General features: G+C 36.7%; 1 protein-coding gene across 2 annotated transcripts in view; it reads right to left on the bottom strand.

The window, feature by feature from the left end:
- MAN2A1 (mannosidase alpha class 2A member 1) overlaps window positions 1-18,872 on the bottom strand; it is a 144,109-nt gene that overhangs the window by 18,626 nt on the left and 106,611 nt on the right. For both annotated transcript variants that reach the window (XM_087815483.1, XM_087815484.1), the window contains exons 17-19: window positions 7,227-7,360; window positions 4,295-4,436; window positions 1,373-1,506 (exon numbers count right to left, since the gene is read on the bottom strand). In XM_087815483.1, the coding sequence (XP_087671609.1) occupies window positions 1,373-1,506; window positions 4,295-4,436; window positions 7,227-7,360 (410 nt within the window). The remainder of the gene's footprint in view (window positions 1-1,372; window positions 1,507-4,294; window positions 4,437-7,226; window positions 7,361-18,872) is intronic.

Here is an 18,872-nt window from a genome sequence, read left to right as displayed (position 1 = left end):
ACATTTTCAGGAGAAAAAAAAGACAGTAGCTGCCAGCACTCCAACCGATTTCCTATGAAGTTTTAGTCCTAAAACTAAGCTACCTTGTCAGTAATTGATTTAAACCACAAGTCCCAAGAACTGGTATAAATCTTGACATCTAAAATGGATATTAAAATCTTTTTCCTGAAAAATTCTAGGTATTGAAAGAATTCTTTGCTTTAATTAGCTGTTGTCATTTCATTCATTCAACTAGTATTTTACTGATAGAATGTTTACCACAGGCAAAGAGGCCCTGTGGGGCACAAGAAAATGCAACAGACAAGCCCCTGGAATCTAGAACAGGGAACAGAACATGCCTACAATGACAGGAAGTAGCAGTAACTGCGATAAGCACAGTGGCGCAGTGTGTTACCACAGCTCACTCATTTATACATCTAGATATTCATTCATACAACACATACTGGGACATGTCCTCTGCTGGGAACAGCCTAGAAAAAGAGAGAGACACAGCCACTACTTTCAGGGAGTTTACTGTCCAAAGGAAAAGGAAGACAGTGATCCAATAATGACATACGCACATGAAGGAGACATGCCCAGGTCTGAGGGAGCAGAGAAGGGGATCTGACCTGCTCATGCAGAAGCAGCTGATGGAGTGAGCCCCGTGAACTAGAACCGAGAGTCCCCGGGGAAAGGGGATGAAGAGAGCGCAGAGGTGTTGTGGGGCAGGGTGCATGGGAAGTACGCAGGGCCAAAAGGAAGCCCGCGGGCCAGAGCGGAAGCAGCGAGTCATGCTACACGAGGACGGGCAGCAGGCAGCGTCCAGACATGGGGGCTCTGTGGGCTGTGGTCAGGTTTTGGCTTTTATACTGAGAGCAGTGAGAAGACATCAGAGGGATTAGGCGGGGGCAATGAGGTTAGACCGGTTCATGCCCAGCAGAGCTTTGGCCAGACACGGGATGCTGGATTTCTGCTTTGAAGAATGAAAACTGAACAAGAAGACAGACAAGTAAATCCATTTTCAATTGATGAGTCTAAGACTAAAATAAGTACACTAAGGTTTCCAATCCATTTTACTAATCAAACTTAATCTCCTAAATATGTTATATAACCTCTATTCTTTAACTCAACTCTTTCAAAATAATTTCAGGAAATTTCACCCAAACTGATCTCTTAACCTCACTGTATACCTACATAATAAGAAAAAAATTAAAATGACCTAAACGCAAATCTTACACTGTGTGTGTGCGCGCACGCTCAAAACTGAAGTTCTCTTTCTTGTGAATATAGGCTAAATCTATTATAAACATATCTCTACACTGAAAATTGTAAAAAATAAAACAGTAGACAATCATAATTTTAAATTGTGTGTGACAAGTTCTTTTTTTCCTACCATATTCACGACAGGTCTTTTTTCTAGTAGTATTCGAAATAAACTAGCTGTAATCTTGTTGTCATAGACACCTTGCTCAAGGCCACGATTATCATCTTGTATGAGTCTTCGATCCATGATAACTTCAATCTGACCTATGAAACAAACAAATAAACTCACCAGGGTTATTTACGACAAACATCCAATGAGGATCATGTAAATACAGGCACAGTCTTGATTTGAGTTTCTCTTCTAGTCAAGGAGACAGACCTATAAGACCCACCGTACCATGGGCTTTTTCTCGGTAATGGCTTAAGGTAGCCAGTATAAATTCATAAAACATGATTACATTTCTACTTTTCTTCATTAATGTCTAGTAAAATCTGATAAGAAATTTAAAAACAGATGAAAATTAAAACTTTTCAAAAAGAATTAATCTAAAATCCAAAAATTAAAGAGTAAATTAAGCCTCTAACATTTTTGGTGTTAGCATTTGAAACATAAAAATGTTTATGAGGTTCATTACAAAATGCATAGCACACAGGAAGTAATAAAACAAATACAGAGGGTAGGCTCTAACTAGGACTTGAAATGTGGGTTAGGTTACTTGATATGCGGTGATCTCTGAAGAAGCCCTGGGATTAGGTAACTCCTACCATAAATCCCCTTCCCTCCCTGAGATTGTTAGTGGCTTCACCACTGTCCTGTCCCCTCTAGCTCCAATAGGGGTAACATGTAGTTCCTTCATTTGCTGTGTGGTGATTTCACATCTCCTCTAATTTAAATTATAAGCTAATGGTTAGGATACAAAATTACAAACTTAAAAAAAATAAACAAAAAAGAAAATCCAGTCATATTTATACATTTGAGATTATACTAAATAAAACCCTAAAGTTATATATATATATATATATATATATATATATATATATATATATATATATATATATAAAATATATATGTACTTTGATCCATCCATTCATTCATATTTGTTATTATTAAGTGATCATTCAGCCTAAAAGAGCAATACATAAAATACTTTCATAACTATTACTCTTACATAGTGAAACCAACTCTTTGGTTTCTTTCTTAGTTTAGGTATCCAGTACATGAAATGACCAGGAATGGTTAGACTTTTTGTTGTTACTACCTCCATATTTTAGACAACTGTCTAGAAGTTGCTTCTTGGGTACTGGGACTAATTGTTTCATACCTATGAGGACAATTAGTTTGATCACTTTATATCCAAATTAGTGCATCAGTCTCTTGGCAATTACTAACTCTTCTCCCTGCCTCGAAATGTTAGGCCATTTAATAAGTGACACTAATCATTTTCTGGACTGTACTCAAAGTGTTTTTATGCCTGTAGCTATTCAAACACTAGGGTATTTGGTGTCTACGGCAGGGGCAGAGGAGCTTTATTTCTCAGCTCATGTTTATCAGGGAAGTGAGAGAAGACTGTTTGGTTTATGACTGCTTGAGTGCTAATGACTCATCCCTTATTTAGAGCCCACCTTTGAGAATTTAAGGCCGGATTTAAAAATGAGTGGGTTAAAAGTCACATCTGACACAAGAATGTTTTATATTCTGATATTGAAAAAATCAGAGTCAACATTTATAGACTGGGCAATCTCACATAAAATTCCAGATTTCTGGGCTCTTCAAAAACTGAAACATTTGGCAACACTGGGCCCCTTTCCCCATGGAGGCAATGTACTGGCACTATGCAGTGGCCGCCCCACTGTACACGGGGAACGCACTCTCCAGTTTGCTCAAGTCCCATCATCCTGACTGAGTCCCTGACATGAGGCCATTGTTATTTTTTATAAATGCATTCGTGTCTTTATAGCATGATTTCATTGTTTTGTTTAATAAAGGCTACAAAGAAAAATGAGTAGTAGTATTTGTGTGTGTGTGTGTATAGAATGTATGCACAGGTCTAATATAAAAAGTGGGTTTTCCCAGCCAGGCGTGGCTCAGCCGTGAGCATCGACCTATGATCCAGGAGATCGTGTTTCGATTCCCGGTCAGGGCACATGCCCGGGTTGCGGGCTCAATCCCCAGTCGGGGGTGTGCAGGAGGCAGCTGATCAATGATGACTCTCATCATTGATGTTTCTATCTCTCTCTAACCCTCCCTTCCTCTCTCCGAAATCAATAAAGATATACACACACACACACACACACACACACACACACACACACACTAAAAGAAGTGGGTTCGTGTCAAAGGATATGCCAAGCATCTATACTCATTTCTTTGCCTGGCTCCTTAAGACACTTATCTTAGCAACTCTTTGCATGTAATGAAGGAAGAGCAATTAAAGACAAATGATAATTAAATGTAAATGATAATTAAAAATATGTATCACAAAAGACAAAAGCCTTTCAATAGAAACCTTTTCAAAAATTCATCAGTATCTACTACCTATTTTCTTTCTCCATCTCATTCTCTCCTTTGAAATCCTTCAAATCGTGTCTATCACCTCTTCCCCCCCCCCATCTGTACCATCTCCACTCCCTTTCTCCGTTTGGGCGGTGGTGCAGAAGAATGTGATTTAGAGAAGGACCTAAGTTTGAATTGTAACTTCCCACCTTTGGAAACTGAAGCAAGTTATCTAAACTTTCTGGAGTCTTGAATTTCTGCATCTATTTCATCAGAACAATAGCCCGTTCTGCAAACAATGGGCTATGAGGAGAGGTAAATTATTTAAAAAAACAATCAGTTTCACAGAATTTTAGTTTTCAGTTCTTCATCTAGGATTGAAGAAATCCATCATTTTATGTTGTTCTCACAAAACCCCAAATAAACTAATAGTCTGGTTCTCAAAAGAAAGCTGGTGACTGGAGATGATAATTAATACATGTGACCAAAAAAAAAAAAAAATCATATACTTGGAACTGAAACTTAAAAGAGCAAAAAAAGAATCTAAACAATACATACCACTTTCCAAACTTGATACACCTAAAGACTGGGCAGAGAGCAGGGTCAAGCGGTGCTGGGCATCCTGGATATACGCCATTGTGGTCATTGGATACACATTTGCTTGAAGGGGCAACTTGCTCATTGTCATTCTAGGTTGAATCTATATGACCATACAATTCTCTTTATTTAAAAAAATCGAGTGATATTTACATATGTACTTTAAAAAGTTAGTATTAACCACAGATGACTTTTCTTCCAAAGAGAAAAAGGAACAGCTTCCTTTTTTGTTCAAGGTTAGAGCTAATTTAAAACTTGAAACATTCTTCAAAACAATATAAAAAAATCACGAAGAGCCCAGAAAACAATTTTTAAGAGCTAGAACTTGTCCAGATTTTTTAAATAGGCAATCCTATTTAAATTCAGAATCAATATCCTTAACAAAAGTCTTCTAGCTCTCCAGTATTTGCATAAAAAAATTATAAAGGTATTAAGTATTCATTTCTCATCTAAATCTAACATACTGCTTTTGTAATGAATGCTAAGCGTAATAGCTCTTTATCCCCTTTCAAGAAGTATCTCATAATTCTTCTTCTAAAATCAGTTTTGATAAATACCCCAGATCTCCCCATCAAATCCCTAACATATTACATTATAATAATCAAATGCATATTTATGTTTATAAACTATTCAATGCTTATTCTTCTTGTTTCGTTTCAATGTAGATAGTTCCAAATTCCAATTTTTCTTGGTCTAGTATCTCAAGGCATGAAATACAACTCTAACTTTAGTTTTAGAGAGACTGACATTGCACTAAGCTAGTATGCGTCAAGGAGACTCACTCAAATACCAGAAGGAGACATCAAACAGAGACTCTGTTATCAGGAATCTTACCCATGCCACATTAAAATGCCATCTCTTCTTTTAAACTCATAAAAGTTTGACAATGAAACTCAAGTAAAGAATAAGTTAATGTAATAGTTAACTTATGTTAACATAATAGTTAACATAATAGTTAACATAATGGGTACTGAGTACCCATTAACACCAGGCACAGTGCTGGGAATTTCAAAGGTAAGACCTTTAACCTCCAGGACAACTCTGCAGTATGTCTTTCAACTTACTGGTTGTACTGAATACTGTGCCCACAAATTCATGTTTACCCAAAACCTATGAATGTGATTTTACTTTCAAATTGGGTTCTTGCTGATATAATCAAGTTATATTGGATTAGGGTGGGCTCTAATCCAATGATTTGTATCTTTATAAGAGGAGGAAAATCAGGACACATACAGAGACCCAAGGAGACAACATGTGACAGTGGAGCCACAGATTGAAGTGATGAGTCTACAAGGTAAGTAGTATCAAGGGTGCCTGAAACCAACAGAAGCTAGAAGAGGTAAGGAATGCTATTTCCCTAGAGCATCTGCAGGGAGTATGGCCCTGCTGACACCTTAATTTTGGACTTATAGGGTCCAGAACTGTAAGGGAATAAATTCCCGTTATTTTAGGCCACTCAGCTTGCAGTAATTTTTATCACAAACCCAAGAAATTAATAAACTGGTGAAGAAACAACTATAAAATATTTTTAAAATATAAAAAAGAAAAGCTAGCTTGAAAGAATTCTCCATTTCTCCTTCCAATTCTGACCTCCTCATCCCAACGGCCTCGTATACTAATAAAAAGGACATTTAAAACTCACAACTGTGTGGCTGTCACCCTCACTTCCCACCTGAAGGTCTAGATTTCTAGTGTTACCCAAGTACCACTCTTTCCAAAGCTTTAAAAAGGGTCTATTTTAAAAGCAGAAATATTTAGGTTATAGACTTAAAAATAGTATTTTCCTATTTATTCAAATACTCAATCCTTAAAACAAAAATTTACATTTTTATTCATTTTCACTAAATTTTTTTTCATTCATGTACACACCCACACATACAAATAATTGCTTCTGGAAGATTTTAAGAAAAGCCTTTCTTTTGTATTCAAAGAAAATGAATCACCATAAAGTAGGGGCTTCATTTGAAAACCAAACAGCTGTAGTAAAATTAACATGTTGATTCAAAATGTATGTTGCAATTTTTATCCTTTGGAAAAGGTTTAAATTTAACTTTTGCAGGAAATCGTAGAAGAGAAAATTATCACAATTCTGTCCACTCATTCTAGTAGAAAATCAGACAAAGTGAAAGCATTTGTTGTGAAATTATTTCTATTCATAGCCAGAAATTTCTAAAACGCTAATGTGTCAAAAACATGCTAATGTTTTTAATAGTGTTATTTCAAAGATATATTGTCACACACATACACTCTGAATAGAGATTTAGCTAACAATCAAAAAAGCTTTTATTAAATTAGAGAACTGAAAATCTGAAAAATTTTTATGAATCAATTTTCTCATTACTATTTCAAGAAAATTTTCATTAAATACATATCTACTCATATTTCTAAGTAGATATGTTTGTGTTTGTATTTGTATGTCTACATACACATATATATGTGTATAAAGGTACATGTCCAGCCCCAATAAAGATAGGGGAAAAGTTTCCCTGAAACTTAAGAACCAATTATTAGATTATACATTTAAAAATATATATAGGCTAAGCTAAGTATGCATAGGCCAATTCCTTATGAGAAAAAAGATACGATCCCTCAATCCCTATGTTTCCTTTCTATTAGATAAATTCATATATACTTTGGCATCAATGTATTCAACATGCATAATAGTCACCAAATCCTCCTTTGAAAAAAATAAATTCTTATAAATAGATGATCTACAAAATACTCTATCAAATATATAATTTTGGAAATCTGGTTACTATAGAACCTACAAGTGTCTGTTAAAATTCAGTTTTATTTCAGAAATAATTTGAGACCTTAAGCAAAATTAACTGGCCCATATATAAAAGTTATGCACTAGCATGACCATTACTTAAACATTTTAAAGGAAAATTACCTGGTATCCATTTAGGTCCGTATAAAATCTAGTTTTGCTGTTAATGTTAGAAGAAATTCTCATTGCAATCTCATAGTTATATTCTTTTCGGATGTCCACAATATTGGAAATTTCCACAGACTGTCCTTCTATTCCTAAATTTAAAAGAATATATACAATAGAAAGAAATTAACTGCCCAATTTTCTTAAATATACCTTCCAGAACCCCTTCCAAAGTTATATGTATTTTCCTGTTTTCTATCGCCTATCTTTACCATCTCTCATATGCTAAATAGTGTCACAATTTTCACCTTTCCTTTTTTTAATATTGAATGGTAGATTACATTTATTCAGGGGCACATATAACAAAACAAAAGAATGAAGAGGTTGGTGGAGACAGATGTAGATGAAATATAACATCCAAATGATTCTCCCATGAGTTCTAGAGGGAAAGAGGGCATTAAATGAGAAAGGTCAGCCCCGATGCAGGCCAGTGCCCCTCTTGTCTGCACAGCCGTTCCCCAGCAGAGCCACTCAAGCCTACTTCTTCACCATTCTCTCCTTACACACTGGAAATTATGAGCAGTGAAATTTATACTCTTTGTTCAAGAGACTGTGTATTATTGCCCATGATCATATCTAGGGAAAGAGACAGGAGATCCAATGAGTGATTTATGGCTGAAACTGGTATTACCATATTACTACTCTGGAGTATAATCTGGAGAGTTCCCCAGAAGTTAAATCGATTTTAATTGAGTTTGGTATCTCTTAGGAACCCTTGTTATGGAGTGATTCATTGTGCCCCTTGCTATATAAAACAAAGGACAGCTTGAAGAAGTCCCAGATGTGTCAGACATTTTTTTGGATTAAGCCTAAAGTGTTTACTAATTTCTATCATGCTGGACTAACTGCTTTTCAGAAGCTCAGTGAAGCCTTGGGTCTATTTCGGAGATGAAGAGAGGAGTTATGAAGAAACCCAAAATTCTTAATACAGATCAAATGTGTATAAGAGATAGTAAAGGATCTTCAAAGAAGAAAAGTGGTCAAAAGAAGAAGGACCTGCCTTATCTTGTTTCATGCAGCTGAAGTTTTTTGAGATTCCAAGACACTGGCTGGACACATACCTGCAGGTGTTATTCATTACCTACTTCTCCCTACCCCTCACACACAATCTGTCACTCTGCTGGTAACCAGCACTCTTAGACAAAGAAGGCTGTGTAAGAAAAAATGGGGAAGGGAAGAAAGTAAGGAAGACTTTTTCTAGGAGCCAAGAAGAATCCCCAGAACTTACAGAAGGTGACGGGGAAACAGTGTAGGAAAGGAAGTTTGAATCTGTGAGATTTGTGGAAAAGAGTGAAATGCAGCTGGCCCAGACACTATAGATTTATGTGAAAATAAACTGGAAATTATAAAGCATCAGTAATCGTGTGATGACAATACTAAACGGGCTGAGGATCTGCAGAAAGCTCACAGAAGTTCTTTTCTGGTAGATGTCGCTTTTCCAACTCAGTAACCTGAATGAGTGCTAACTTCAGTTCCTTACTATGTTCATGAGGCAGTTGTGAGCACGGTCTGCATGGGTGGGGGAAGGAGTGCCTTTTTTTCCTGCTTTATGGACACAGTATGAAGCACTAACCTCTGCCAGTTAAATACACACATATGAATTTCCTTCTGAGAATTACCAGAAGAACCTGCCAAGAGAGTTGATCCAAATATATCTCCACTACTATTGGGAAGTTCAAATAAATCACATACACTGATGATAGAACAACAGCATCTTCTTTGAACTAGGAAATGTATTACTTTAAATGCAAGTTTTCCTTTCAGTATGCTTAGATTAACCATAATATTGTTCAAAAACAAAATGAATTGTATACTGAATTTTAATAGGCAAGCTTCTACAAATGAACCTAAGATGCTCCAAACACAAAATGTAGCAGTAGGGGGGGGCAGTACTCATGCAGCACCGGGAAAACTGGGGATGAGTAAACTCCAATCTGCTGGAAGCATTTGTAGGGTTTTCAGCACTGCTTTATGCATTCTCCTCTCTAGATTGGGCATTCTCTCAGGGGTGAATGGAATACAAAAAATGAAATAAAGTCTTAACAAAGGAGAGTGTCATTAATTCCAAGTCATGTATCTCTGAAAAACATTTACAGAAAACACACTTCGAAAAAATTAATAATTTCACATTACCTCTAGCAATAATAAATTGTTTCTGTTGAGAAAATCATCTTTCTCAAGCTCAGTATTACGCTCAGATCCTGTTGTGGCAACAAATGCTTAAAGCTCCTTTAAAAGGAGCCTCTATATCCACTCACAGTTCTGCAAAACATTAATTTAAATTCTGTGCCCGAACTGGCTTTGAAAATAAGATCAAACTTCACATACATATATGGACAAATCAAATAAAATCTGTAATAGTAACTAAAGCAGAGATATCCCTGAATTCTTAAAGATAATTTATTATTTTTAAGAAAAGAATGTATGTGAGGGAGAGGAATGCCAACTTTTCTTATTATGTCAAGAATTCCCTCAGGAGTAAGTAGCATGCCATTGCCAAGGCAGCTCAGAGGATGGAGGGGAGAACTCCCAGGGAAGCAGGGGTACCGTCCCAGTGGTTCCAGTGGTCAGGTGGGTCTTTGCCGTATGTGGCGGCAAAAGGTATTTTTACCAAAGTAGTTCTACCTGAGCATGAATGGCTATGGTTTCAATCCTGGGAAAGAAAGTAGCGCCTACTATATAAAAGTAGATTATGGTGGGAGGGCAGCAGGGTGATGCCATTCCTGGGTTTTGACAAAGAAAAATAAGTTCCCTCTTGCTGCTCATGCCTCGGACTATATCTTAGAGAAGAGAGAATGAGGACTGTTAGATTGTTGATCTTTATTAACACAGGCAGTGCAAAGTAAGAAGAGAGCCAGTCCATAGGCGAAAAGCTGTAAGAGAGAAGCCAAAAGCGTCTTTCCTCAACTGTTTTTTTTTCTTCCTCCCTAGAGCCTGTTAGCTTCTCAGAGACACAGAATGTCTTACACACCATCTTTGCATCCCAGTTTTTAACAACGTTTTGGGTATATGGTAGGTGCTGAATGGCTATTAAACAATTAGCTAAGATGTCCCTTGTCATGCAGAAGTTAGCTGACATGGAAAATGAAAAGAATGAGGTGATGGCCAAGAAAGATTTCATGAAAAAAAAACTAATTCAGTGCTTGTAGAGTATGATAAACTTTATGCTGAAAACAGAAACAAACACAGAATTAAATTTTTTACTGGTGTGTGTGTGTGTGTGTGTGTGTGTGTGTGTGTGAGAGAGAGAGAGAGAGAGAGAGAGAGAGAGAGAGAGAGAGAGAGAGAGAGACAGAAAGAGAGACAGAAAGAGAGACAGAAAGAGAGACAGAAAGAGAGAGAGAGAGAATGAACACAGGATAGGACAGGTATCTGTATTACCTCTCTTGAGCAGTGGATAGACGCCAGGCACTGGCTGCAGAGAAATTTTACCTTAGATCTGTAATGTGTGAAATTTTTATCAAGAGTATACATAAATATTATTTGTATTTATATACATAAAATAATTTTTAAGCATTTTTAGAAGAATATTTTCTAAGAAAGCAGGGAAAAAAACAAAACTAAGTAGGCAAGGGGTTGGGATCAGGGTCAGGCTGGGCCATGTTATAGGGAACATGCTTTAGGGGTGCAAGAGCCTCACAGTCTTAAAGTCACTCTCAATATGATGTTGGTCTCTTTAGAGTCATCTCCTACTGGGTGGATCAGGAAGGGGCAGACAGAAAAGAAAGGGCATCACCCTCTTGGCTTGGTTACTTAGCAGCGGTCTTAAGGAAACCAAGAAGGGCATTCCTGTGAGTGGAGAGAAAAACTAGAGGACAACTCTGACACTCCCTGTGTTTGAAAGAAGGGGTGGAGGAAACACCGGGGAGGGTGAAAATGACTCCGAAATGCAGATGGAAAGCCTGAGGTCAGGGCTCTGAGCTGCAACTGATGGCTTTTGGAGAATCCTAGGCATCATTTCCTCTGCACAATCTGTTCTCTTCACAGCCATATCATTATCACATCTATGTAAAGAGCCTAATTCAACTTGGAACTGCAAAATCTCAGTTGATCCAACCCTCTGAACCTCTCCAGATCACCTTACCCTGGAAATTTTGAAATAAAAAGTACACTTTTCCAAGGAATATAGCTGATAAATCATACTCCATCCTCACTGCACTCAAATGGTTATAATAGAGAGGGAGGAGTTTGGGAGGAAGAGAAAAAGAGACTCTCATTCATACCCAAGCAAGAATCAAATATTGTACTAGTGGTATTCAATGTATAATTAGGGCAAGTCATTAGATCAAGATGGAATAACAGCAAGTGGTCACACCCTCCTAGGAAAATGAAAAGTAATGATGAGAACCAATAGTAAGAAAGGTGTTTACACCTTCAAACAAAAATTCAGCTGGAATTTGACATAAGATATAAAATAAATCCTTAAAAAACCAACTGGATTCCCAGTAGGGGTTGTGCAAAAGGCAGCCAATCAATGTTTCTCCCTCTCCCATCCTCTCTCTCTAAAATCAGTTTTAAAAAACATTTTAAAAAAATCACAAAAAACTCCTTTAAAAAAAACCTACTAAGATTGAAAACAAGGTCTTCAATAAGTGTCCTTAAAATGTGGGCTCTTGGGCATAAATGTAACCTTGCTATTTATCTAATTGTTGTCCTAATCCCTCTTCTTCAAATTTGTGTCTGAACAGAGAAGGTGACTGAACCATCATCACTTTATAGAAGTAGGACAGTAATAGCTGGCAAAAAAGAGGGGTTCTAATTTTGAATACTTTCCCTCCATTTTTGAGAATATTTGGTTTTATATTTAAATCATCAAAAATATAAAAATACTTTTCACACTAAGTTTTACTCTTGTGACTTTTTGTGAACTTATCCAACTTAACTGGGAGTTGACACATATGGTTATTAATGCTGAGTTCAGCACATACACTTGAATAACAATTCTCACAAAAATGATAAATTAAGTAGGTCAACATGATGATGTTTCTAAAAATCAAATATTACCATGACTATATTTTAAAAATATTGTACTCATATCTGAAAGCACCAAGAATAAAAATGGTAATAATTCCCACAACTGGATGACCTTTTTCTCCGTGTTGACTTTCTCAACTTATCATCCATTATAAGATCTAATTTATCCTCTGAGGCACCTCCTGATTTCCAGGTCTGTAAATATTCACATTGATTATTTCTCCACAAGTAAAAATTTCAACATCTGCTTTTCATGAATACAAATTTTAGCAAATTTCATTCCAAGTCTCAAATTTAAAAAAATGATGATGGACCACTTTTATTTATAAAGCACTGGTAAATAACCATCACTACTTATTGATCAACTTACAACAAGCTAGGCACTAGTTGACATATTTTAAGCTTTTCATTTCAATAAGTCTCACAATGACATAAAAGTAAATGCATAACAGGAAAAGTACAGAATTTCGATCATATGGATTACACATTTTAATTAAAGATTATACCAATGAAGTATAACATACTTGAACCTCTAATAACTGAAAAAACACTACAAAACTGGGAAGCTATCTTTGTTTTTTTTCCAGTAAACGCTAATTTTAAGAAACAACAAGGTTTTTGGAAGCTCTGATTTAGAGGAAACATCTGTATTGGTAACATTTTTTTAAATCCAAGAGACCAGTCTAACTAAAGCCTTCTCTTGGAAGGCTCACAAGCCCAGAGCTTTCCGTTACCTTCCACACAACCCACGCCCGGGCTGGTGCAGGACTAGGGAGGGAAGAATGTTGGAATAATCAGGGCGGTCTGTCTTCCTAGCCTCCAACTGAGAGTCATTCTGAATTCACCTATTTCCTGCTCTCCCAGACATGCTCCCTTCTAAGGCATCTTTAGTCAGGAAGTTCGACTGCAATACACCTCTGCCCCTCCACATGATCTGCCTGAAATGGACCTGCCAGGGAGAGGTGGGTTCTTTTTCTCATTACCACACTTTCACTATTCCTTCTCCCAATTTACAGAAAAAAGAAAAGAAAGCAGTAACAGCATACCTCATCCACCTTAACTCCAGGGGGCACTGAACAAAGACAATTTGAAAATACTGAAATATAAAGAAAAACTAGATGCTAACTTAAAAAATACATAATGGACACAGAGTTCTTCAAATTCTTGTAGGAACAAGGGAATTGCATCTAACCAACCCCACTTCATGCTTCATGATATCCTTCCTCCGTTTTGCCCATTCAAGTGACATTTCTCCAAGACCTAGCATCTCAACAATTTAATTCCTTATCAAAAATCTTCCTCACCTCCCTCAACCCTCAATAATGACCCTCTTGTAATACTTACTGTCTAACTCATCTGGCCCCCACATGCTCTTAAGGAGACTTGACACTTAGTAAGTGCCAGGTTTTGTGTATGTTAACTTAGCTATTCCTCCAACACTCCTATGAAACAGACTCTATCACTGCCAGGATAATGAAACCAAGGACAGATAGTTGATAACCTGCACAAGATCAAAGAGCTGGCCAGCCTCAGAAATGGCATGGGAGCTGGGAATGAAATGCAGGTAGGCTGATCCAGAGTCTGAGCTCTTAACCATCTACTTCCCTGGCTTTCCCATCCCTGTGCCCTTCTTCGGGGTTAGTACACATTTGCGGGGATGATGTTTCCTGCTAAGAAGATATGCCTTCCACACAGCAGCTGCTGTCAAACAGCCCCCAAGACAACCTCCGAGTTCTGAATTTGTGTAACTAGAACGTGCTTATAGTTCTTTAAATTAACCTTCTTTTTCACGCCCGTAGGGAATAATCAGATTCAACACATTGCAACTTAATTCATTTTTTAAAAGTTCCAATTAACAGAAAAGAAAAAAATCCTTAGCAGTCAACTGCATGATATTCCAAAAATGTCTTAATTACCTAGCCATAACTTACTGAATGCTTTTTACTCTTAAATCAAACTAAATATGGAATGTAGTCCTGGGAAAAAATGAGAGGTTGATTGCAAACCATTTTAATATCCTCATGAGAATTTTTATGGAAATAAAAACAACTTCAGTGAAGCTCTGAGAACTTGTTTATAAGGGGGAGGACTCCAGGGATGGGACCCCAGATTCAAGAGACCTCAGATGATGAATTTAGAAGCATAAAGTCAGAGAGACTTTGTGTGACACTAAGTTTTGTACAGACTCTTAGATGGTTCTACCTAACTGGCCATCTAGTCTTTCTATAATTTAAGTAATGAAGTCTATAGGTTGCTTAGAGGTGAAACTAAGGATTTGGATCTCTAATTCCAATGTGATTCTCTTATATGTTTAACTAGATTAAGTTCATTTTGACTCTCTAAAAGTGGAGGGTCATATTATGAATCCATTTTGGTTATATATTCAAAAGAGAAAAAAACTAAGCAACCTCTCTCTGCTAAATACGCCCATGCTAGGAAAATACAAGTCATTTCGGCTAAAGAAAAGTCTTTCCTTCCATACTTTTTGATGGCAGTTCATTACATTTTACCTCCAGGCTACTTGCTTTCTTTTAGCAAGATCCATTACATATAGTACTCCTACAATATGTTGGTGGAAATAGGCAAAAGTATTGCATTTAAGATATTTCTCCTAAGGGGTGAAACATACAGACTCACTCACTCATTCACTCACAAACACACACCTACATAGGAGAACATAGTCCTGAGGGGAGAAAATAAACCCTGAAGGTACATACTATAACAGATCTGGAACCTAAACCTTGTGCCACTGAAAATGTACATGACACACTGGTAACCCATAGCAACCTCATTCTTCAAAGTAGCTGCTGATGTCAGAAAACTGGGGCACCAAAGTCTAATAATTACAGCTCTGAAGACAAATGGAGCCACAGCTAGCAAATGTCACTTACTGATCACTGTGTCACCGCAAGGCATGTACTTTTGTGATGGTACAATACCAAATATAACACAAGGGGATACAGGGGCTTCTGCTTGTATCATAGTCTACCTTCCAATCCAAGATTAATGACAAAAGCTAAAGTAGCCTATTTGGTAACATTTAAAGCCTCAACTTAATGAAAGATGATTACACTACAAGAAAAATTAACCCCCACCTCTCTCATATTTCCCTCTGGAAAAATGTTATTTGCTACAAACTAAATAATCTTTTAGAAACCATAAAATAGTTCCAAAAGGGCATGCATTAAATTATGGTCTCCGTGAAATGGATTTCTTATTTAACCTGACATAAGGCAAAGCATTATGTTTCATTAGAAATCTCTAAAACCACTCTGATCTTTTGGAGCTTTAAAAGCTAGTGGATTTCCTCTAATTTAATACTTCTAGAAATCTTCTGAATGTAAGGTCTAAATGATAATGAAAACAAAAACACAGTGCTTTTTAATACCTTAAGGGATGCTAAGAAAAGACTTTAAGCTGCACCTCTTCTTATTTTCATCATCCGGAGAGAATGCAAACAGAGAGCCTAAAGTTAAACACCAAACCAGAGACAAAACCAGAATCTGGGCTGAGCCCAGGCCCCTCTCACCTCAGTATGTTTCAAAATCAATAATAATTCTTTGATGGATATATCTAACCGACCACCTAGTCTTTCTACAGTTAAAGAATGTGAGTCTTACACAGTTTCTATAATTTGGAAAGTGTTGTTTGATTTTGTTTTCTCCTGAAGCTTAATTTGGACAAAAGTTACTTTGGGGAGAAGAATCAAAGAATAACTAAAAAAGAGATTAAAAAATATAAGGATATTTCGTCAGGTTTTCATTACTTTAGTCTTTTAAAAGAAAGTTTCAAGTAAACTGAATGTGACACTCAATAAAGACAGACAATCCATAATATTAACTTGCTTTCTGTTTCTTTATCCTGGTTGCTGAGATAATATCTTTTGTGTAATTAACTGGTTAAGTAAACTAATATAATTACGGTATGTAATCATAAAATAGTAAAAGTCTCGCTGCCCCAACCCCATTTTTTTCTGGATCTTAACTTTGGTACTAACAAGAAACAGGCTCTAGTCATTAATACTCACTCAAATAACTGCATCTGATCAGTTTAAAGGAGGCAAAATTAACATATATTCAGAAATAGTTTAATAAGTTAAATTTGAGAATAGGTATTTTTGTTATTTGAAAAAATATTAAAACAAAGCCAATCTATAAAAGCATGGAAGCTGGCTGAAGTTTTCTTTGTACCTAAGATGAAGAGCCATATTCTGTCTATGCATTTTGATTAATCATTCAGGCGCCTGGTTTACATGAGGACAAAGTTTAAAACATTGAAGAGATTTCAAGTATTTGTTAGTACAGATACTTTAAGTCAACCACCAAGAAGACTTCACGTCTCTGTCGTAGGTCTTAATTAGTGATTTGATTAAAACCCCAATGAGCCAGGATCAGACAACCTGAGCCCTCCTGCAATGGTGTATGAAAGAAAAGGACAGATGGAAGTGGGTCACAAAGGCTATCCAGAAAAGGTATTATGTTTTCCACAATTGGGTTTATTTTTTCAGGAGAGAGACTTGTAGAGATGGGTTGAGATACAAACATGGAGGGGTATATAGTTTGGAAGAAAGCCTTTTAGGGTGATCTGGTATTTCCATCTCCCATCAACTACTTTTATGTTGGAAAAAAAAAATAAATGCTCTGGACTTGATAGTTATATATGCTGGCTTCAACCCAGACAAGTATGGTAAAACTGATCTGCAGGAGCATGCTATGTTAACTTCACATTATACGTAACTTATTTATCTGTCATTTCCCAAGAACTTCTGAGGCTTTCTGTTTTCAAGACACAAAAAATCTAATGTCAGGGAAAGTATGCTTCAGTTCAAGTTTATTCCACCTCTTGAGACATCCAAGGAATCCGAGGTCTGCATATTTAATTTTTTCTTATTATTTTTGTTATGCTAATACTTTAAGTGCCCTATTCAGAAAAACCTTTATTTCCTAACTGACTAATCAGAGAGAAAGCACTGCCACCATGGAGGGCCAGGACTCAGTTAAAATCTTGTGTTCCCTGCTCTGGTTAAAGGGCTACTTAGTCAGCTGCTGGGCATTTCCAACTGCGCCATGGGGGGACAGGAAGAGATGGGGAGAGGAGAAAAGACAAGAGAGTTAAGTTCTGAAGAGTGGTCCTTGGAATAAGTGAACAGGCAAGTCAGAGCCTCTTAATTTCCAAAGTGACCACCAAAGTGAGATGGCAAGAGCCACAGCAACAGAAGGGAGCCCTCTGACCTATAGAAACCACCCTCTGATGAGATCCAGATCCCCTGGGCAACCAAAAAACTAAGAAGCTACAGCGACAGCGACAGAAGCAAATAAAAGCAAAGCAATTAAGCCAATACACTTGACTGAGAAGTTGGAGTTTTCTAATGTGCTGCTTCAGCATTCACTCCAAGACACAGCCTATCCCTAAATAACCGATGCAACACAGTGGTAAACCGAGCAGGATGACACAGGTCTGTGCCAGTGTACACCATGCTGTACTCAAGGAAGAGCTTTCCATTAAAAAAACAATAGTTTTAACAAATTTAAAAGTAGGTAAGTGCATCTCCTGTATGACAATGTTATTTTCTACCCAGAAAGCTAACCCTTTGGCCATAGCTGGAAATGTAATTTTAAAACTTTAAAATTTTAAAAACTTTTTAAAAAATTTATAAGATGTTAAACAATGGCTTATGCAAGAGTACAAAGGGATGGTTACAAATATTATTTCTGACTTACTAGAGGTTTTGACAAACTCAAGAAAATATTATTTCAGAACTATAGACTTTCTTGTAGGTAGCAAAGTGATTGCAGATAACTGTAGAAGTCGAGTTTTGGACACAAAGTTAGTGTCTAGTATAATTTTCCTACCTTCTAGAAGACCTTTTAGTTCTTGATTCAACTTATGAATGAGTTATTCTGAGAACAGATCTCATTATATCACATGAGAAACTTTGTCCATACCTGAAATTCTAACAAAAGGCAAATCTATTGGTGGGGGTGGGGGTCAGGGGATTGAGGGGAAAAAAAAGAGAGAGAGAGCACTCATGGCGACTGACAACAGTGTGGTGATTGTGAGGGGGAGGGGTTGTGGGTGGAAGTGGAAGAGGGCATAGAGGGGATAAACTGTGGTGGAAAAAATTAATTTTTAAAAAAGTTTTTAAAAAGCAAAATTAAATTTAGACATTGAAATTAGAATATTAAACTTCAGCTAAGAAATTCTCTGAACAGTGTACTCTTTTGCTTCCCCACAATACCAAAAAGTATACAGTGCCTATACATTTACCATTATTCTGTATAATGTTTTATTATCTGTCTGTATGAAGATTCAAGGGAAAATATTTTTCCTTTTCTAGTTCAGCTTAGTTAACAGCAAAGAAAAATTTAAAGTGGCATTTTCAAGAGGTCCTTTTCTAAGAGAGTTGATACATGGTAAATGGCCTGGTTACTAGAATGAAATTTGTGGATGGAAAAGTACTCCGTTCTGAAAATACTGCATTCAAAATCAATCAGCGTAATATCACATAATATTATAATTCTGAGAGTGTTTGGGAACCACAGCTCCATCTAGGTCCTATGGAAGGATTAGTGCTAATGTCCACAGTTAAGTTCCTAAAGTCATCAAAGGCTATTTCTATCACTTGGTTAA

This window comes from Miniopterus natalensis, chromosome 3 (assembly GCF_054644295.1).
Source record: "Miniopterus natalensis isolate mMinNat1 chromosome 3, mMinNat1.hap1, whole genome shotgun sequence".
In the NCBI taxonomy this organism is placed as follows: Eukaryota; Metazoa; Chordata; class Mammalia; order Chiroptera; family Miniopteridae; genus Miniopterus; species Miniopterus natalensis.
This window is presented reverse-complemented; position numbering and strand designations above follow the sequence as displayed.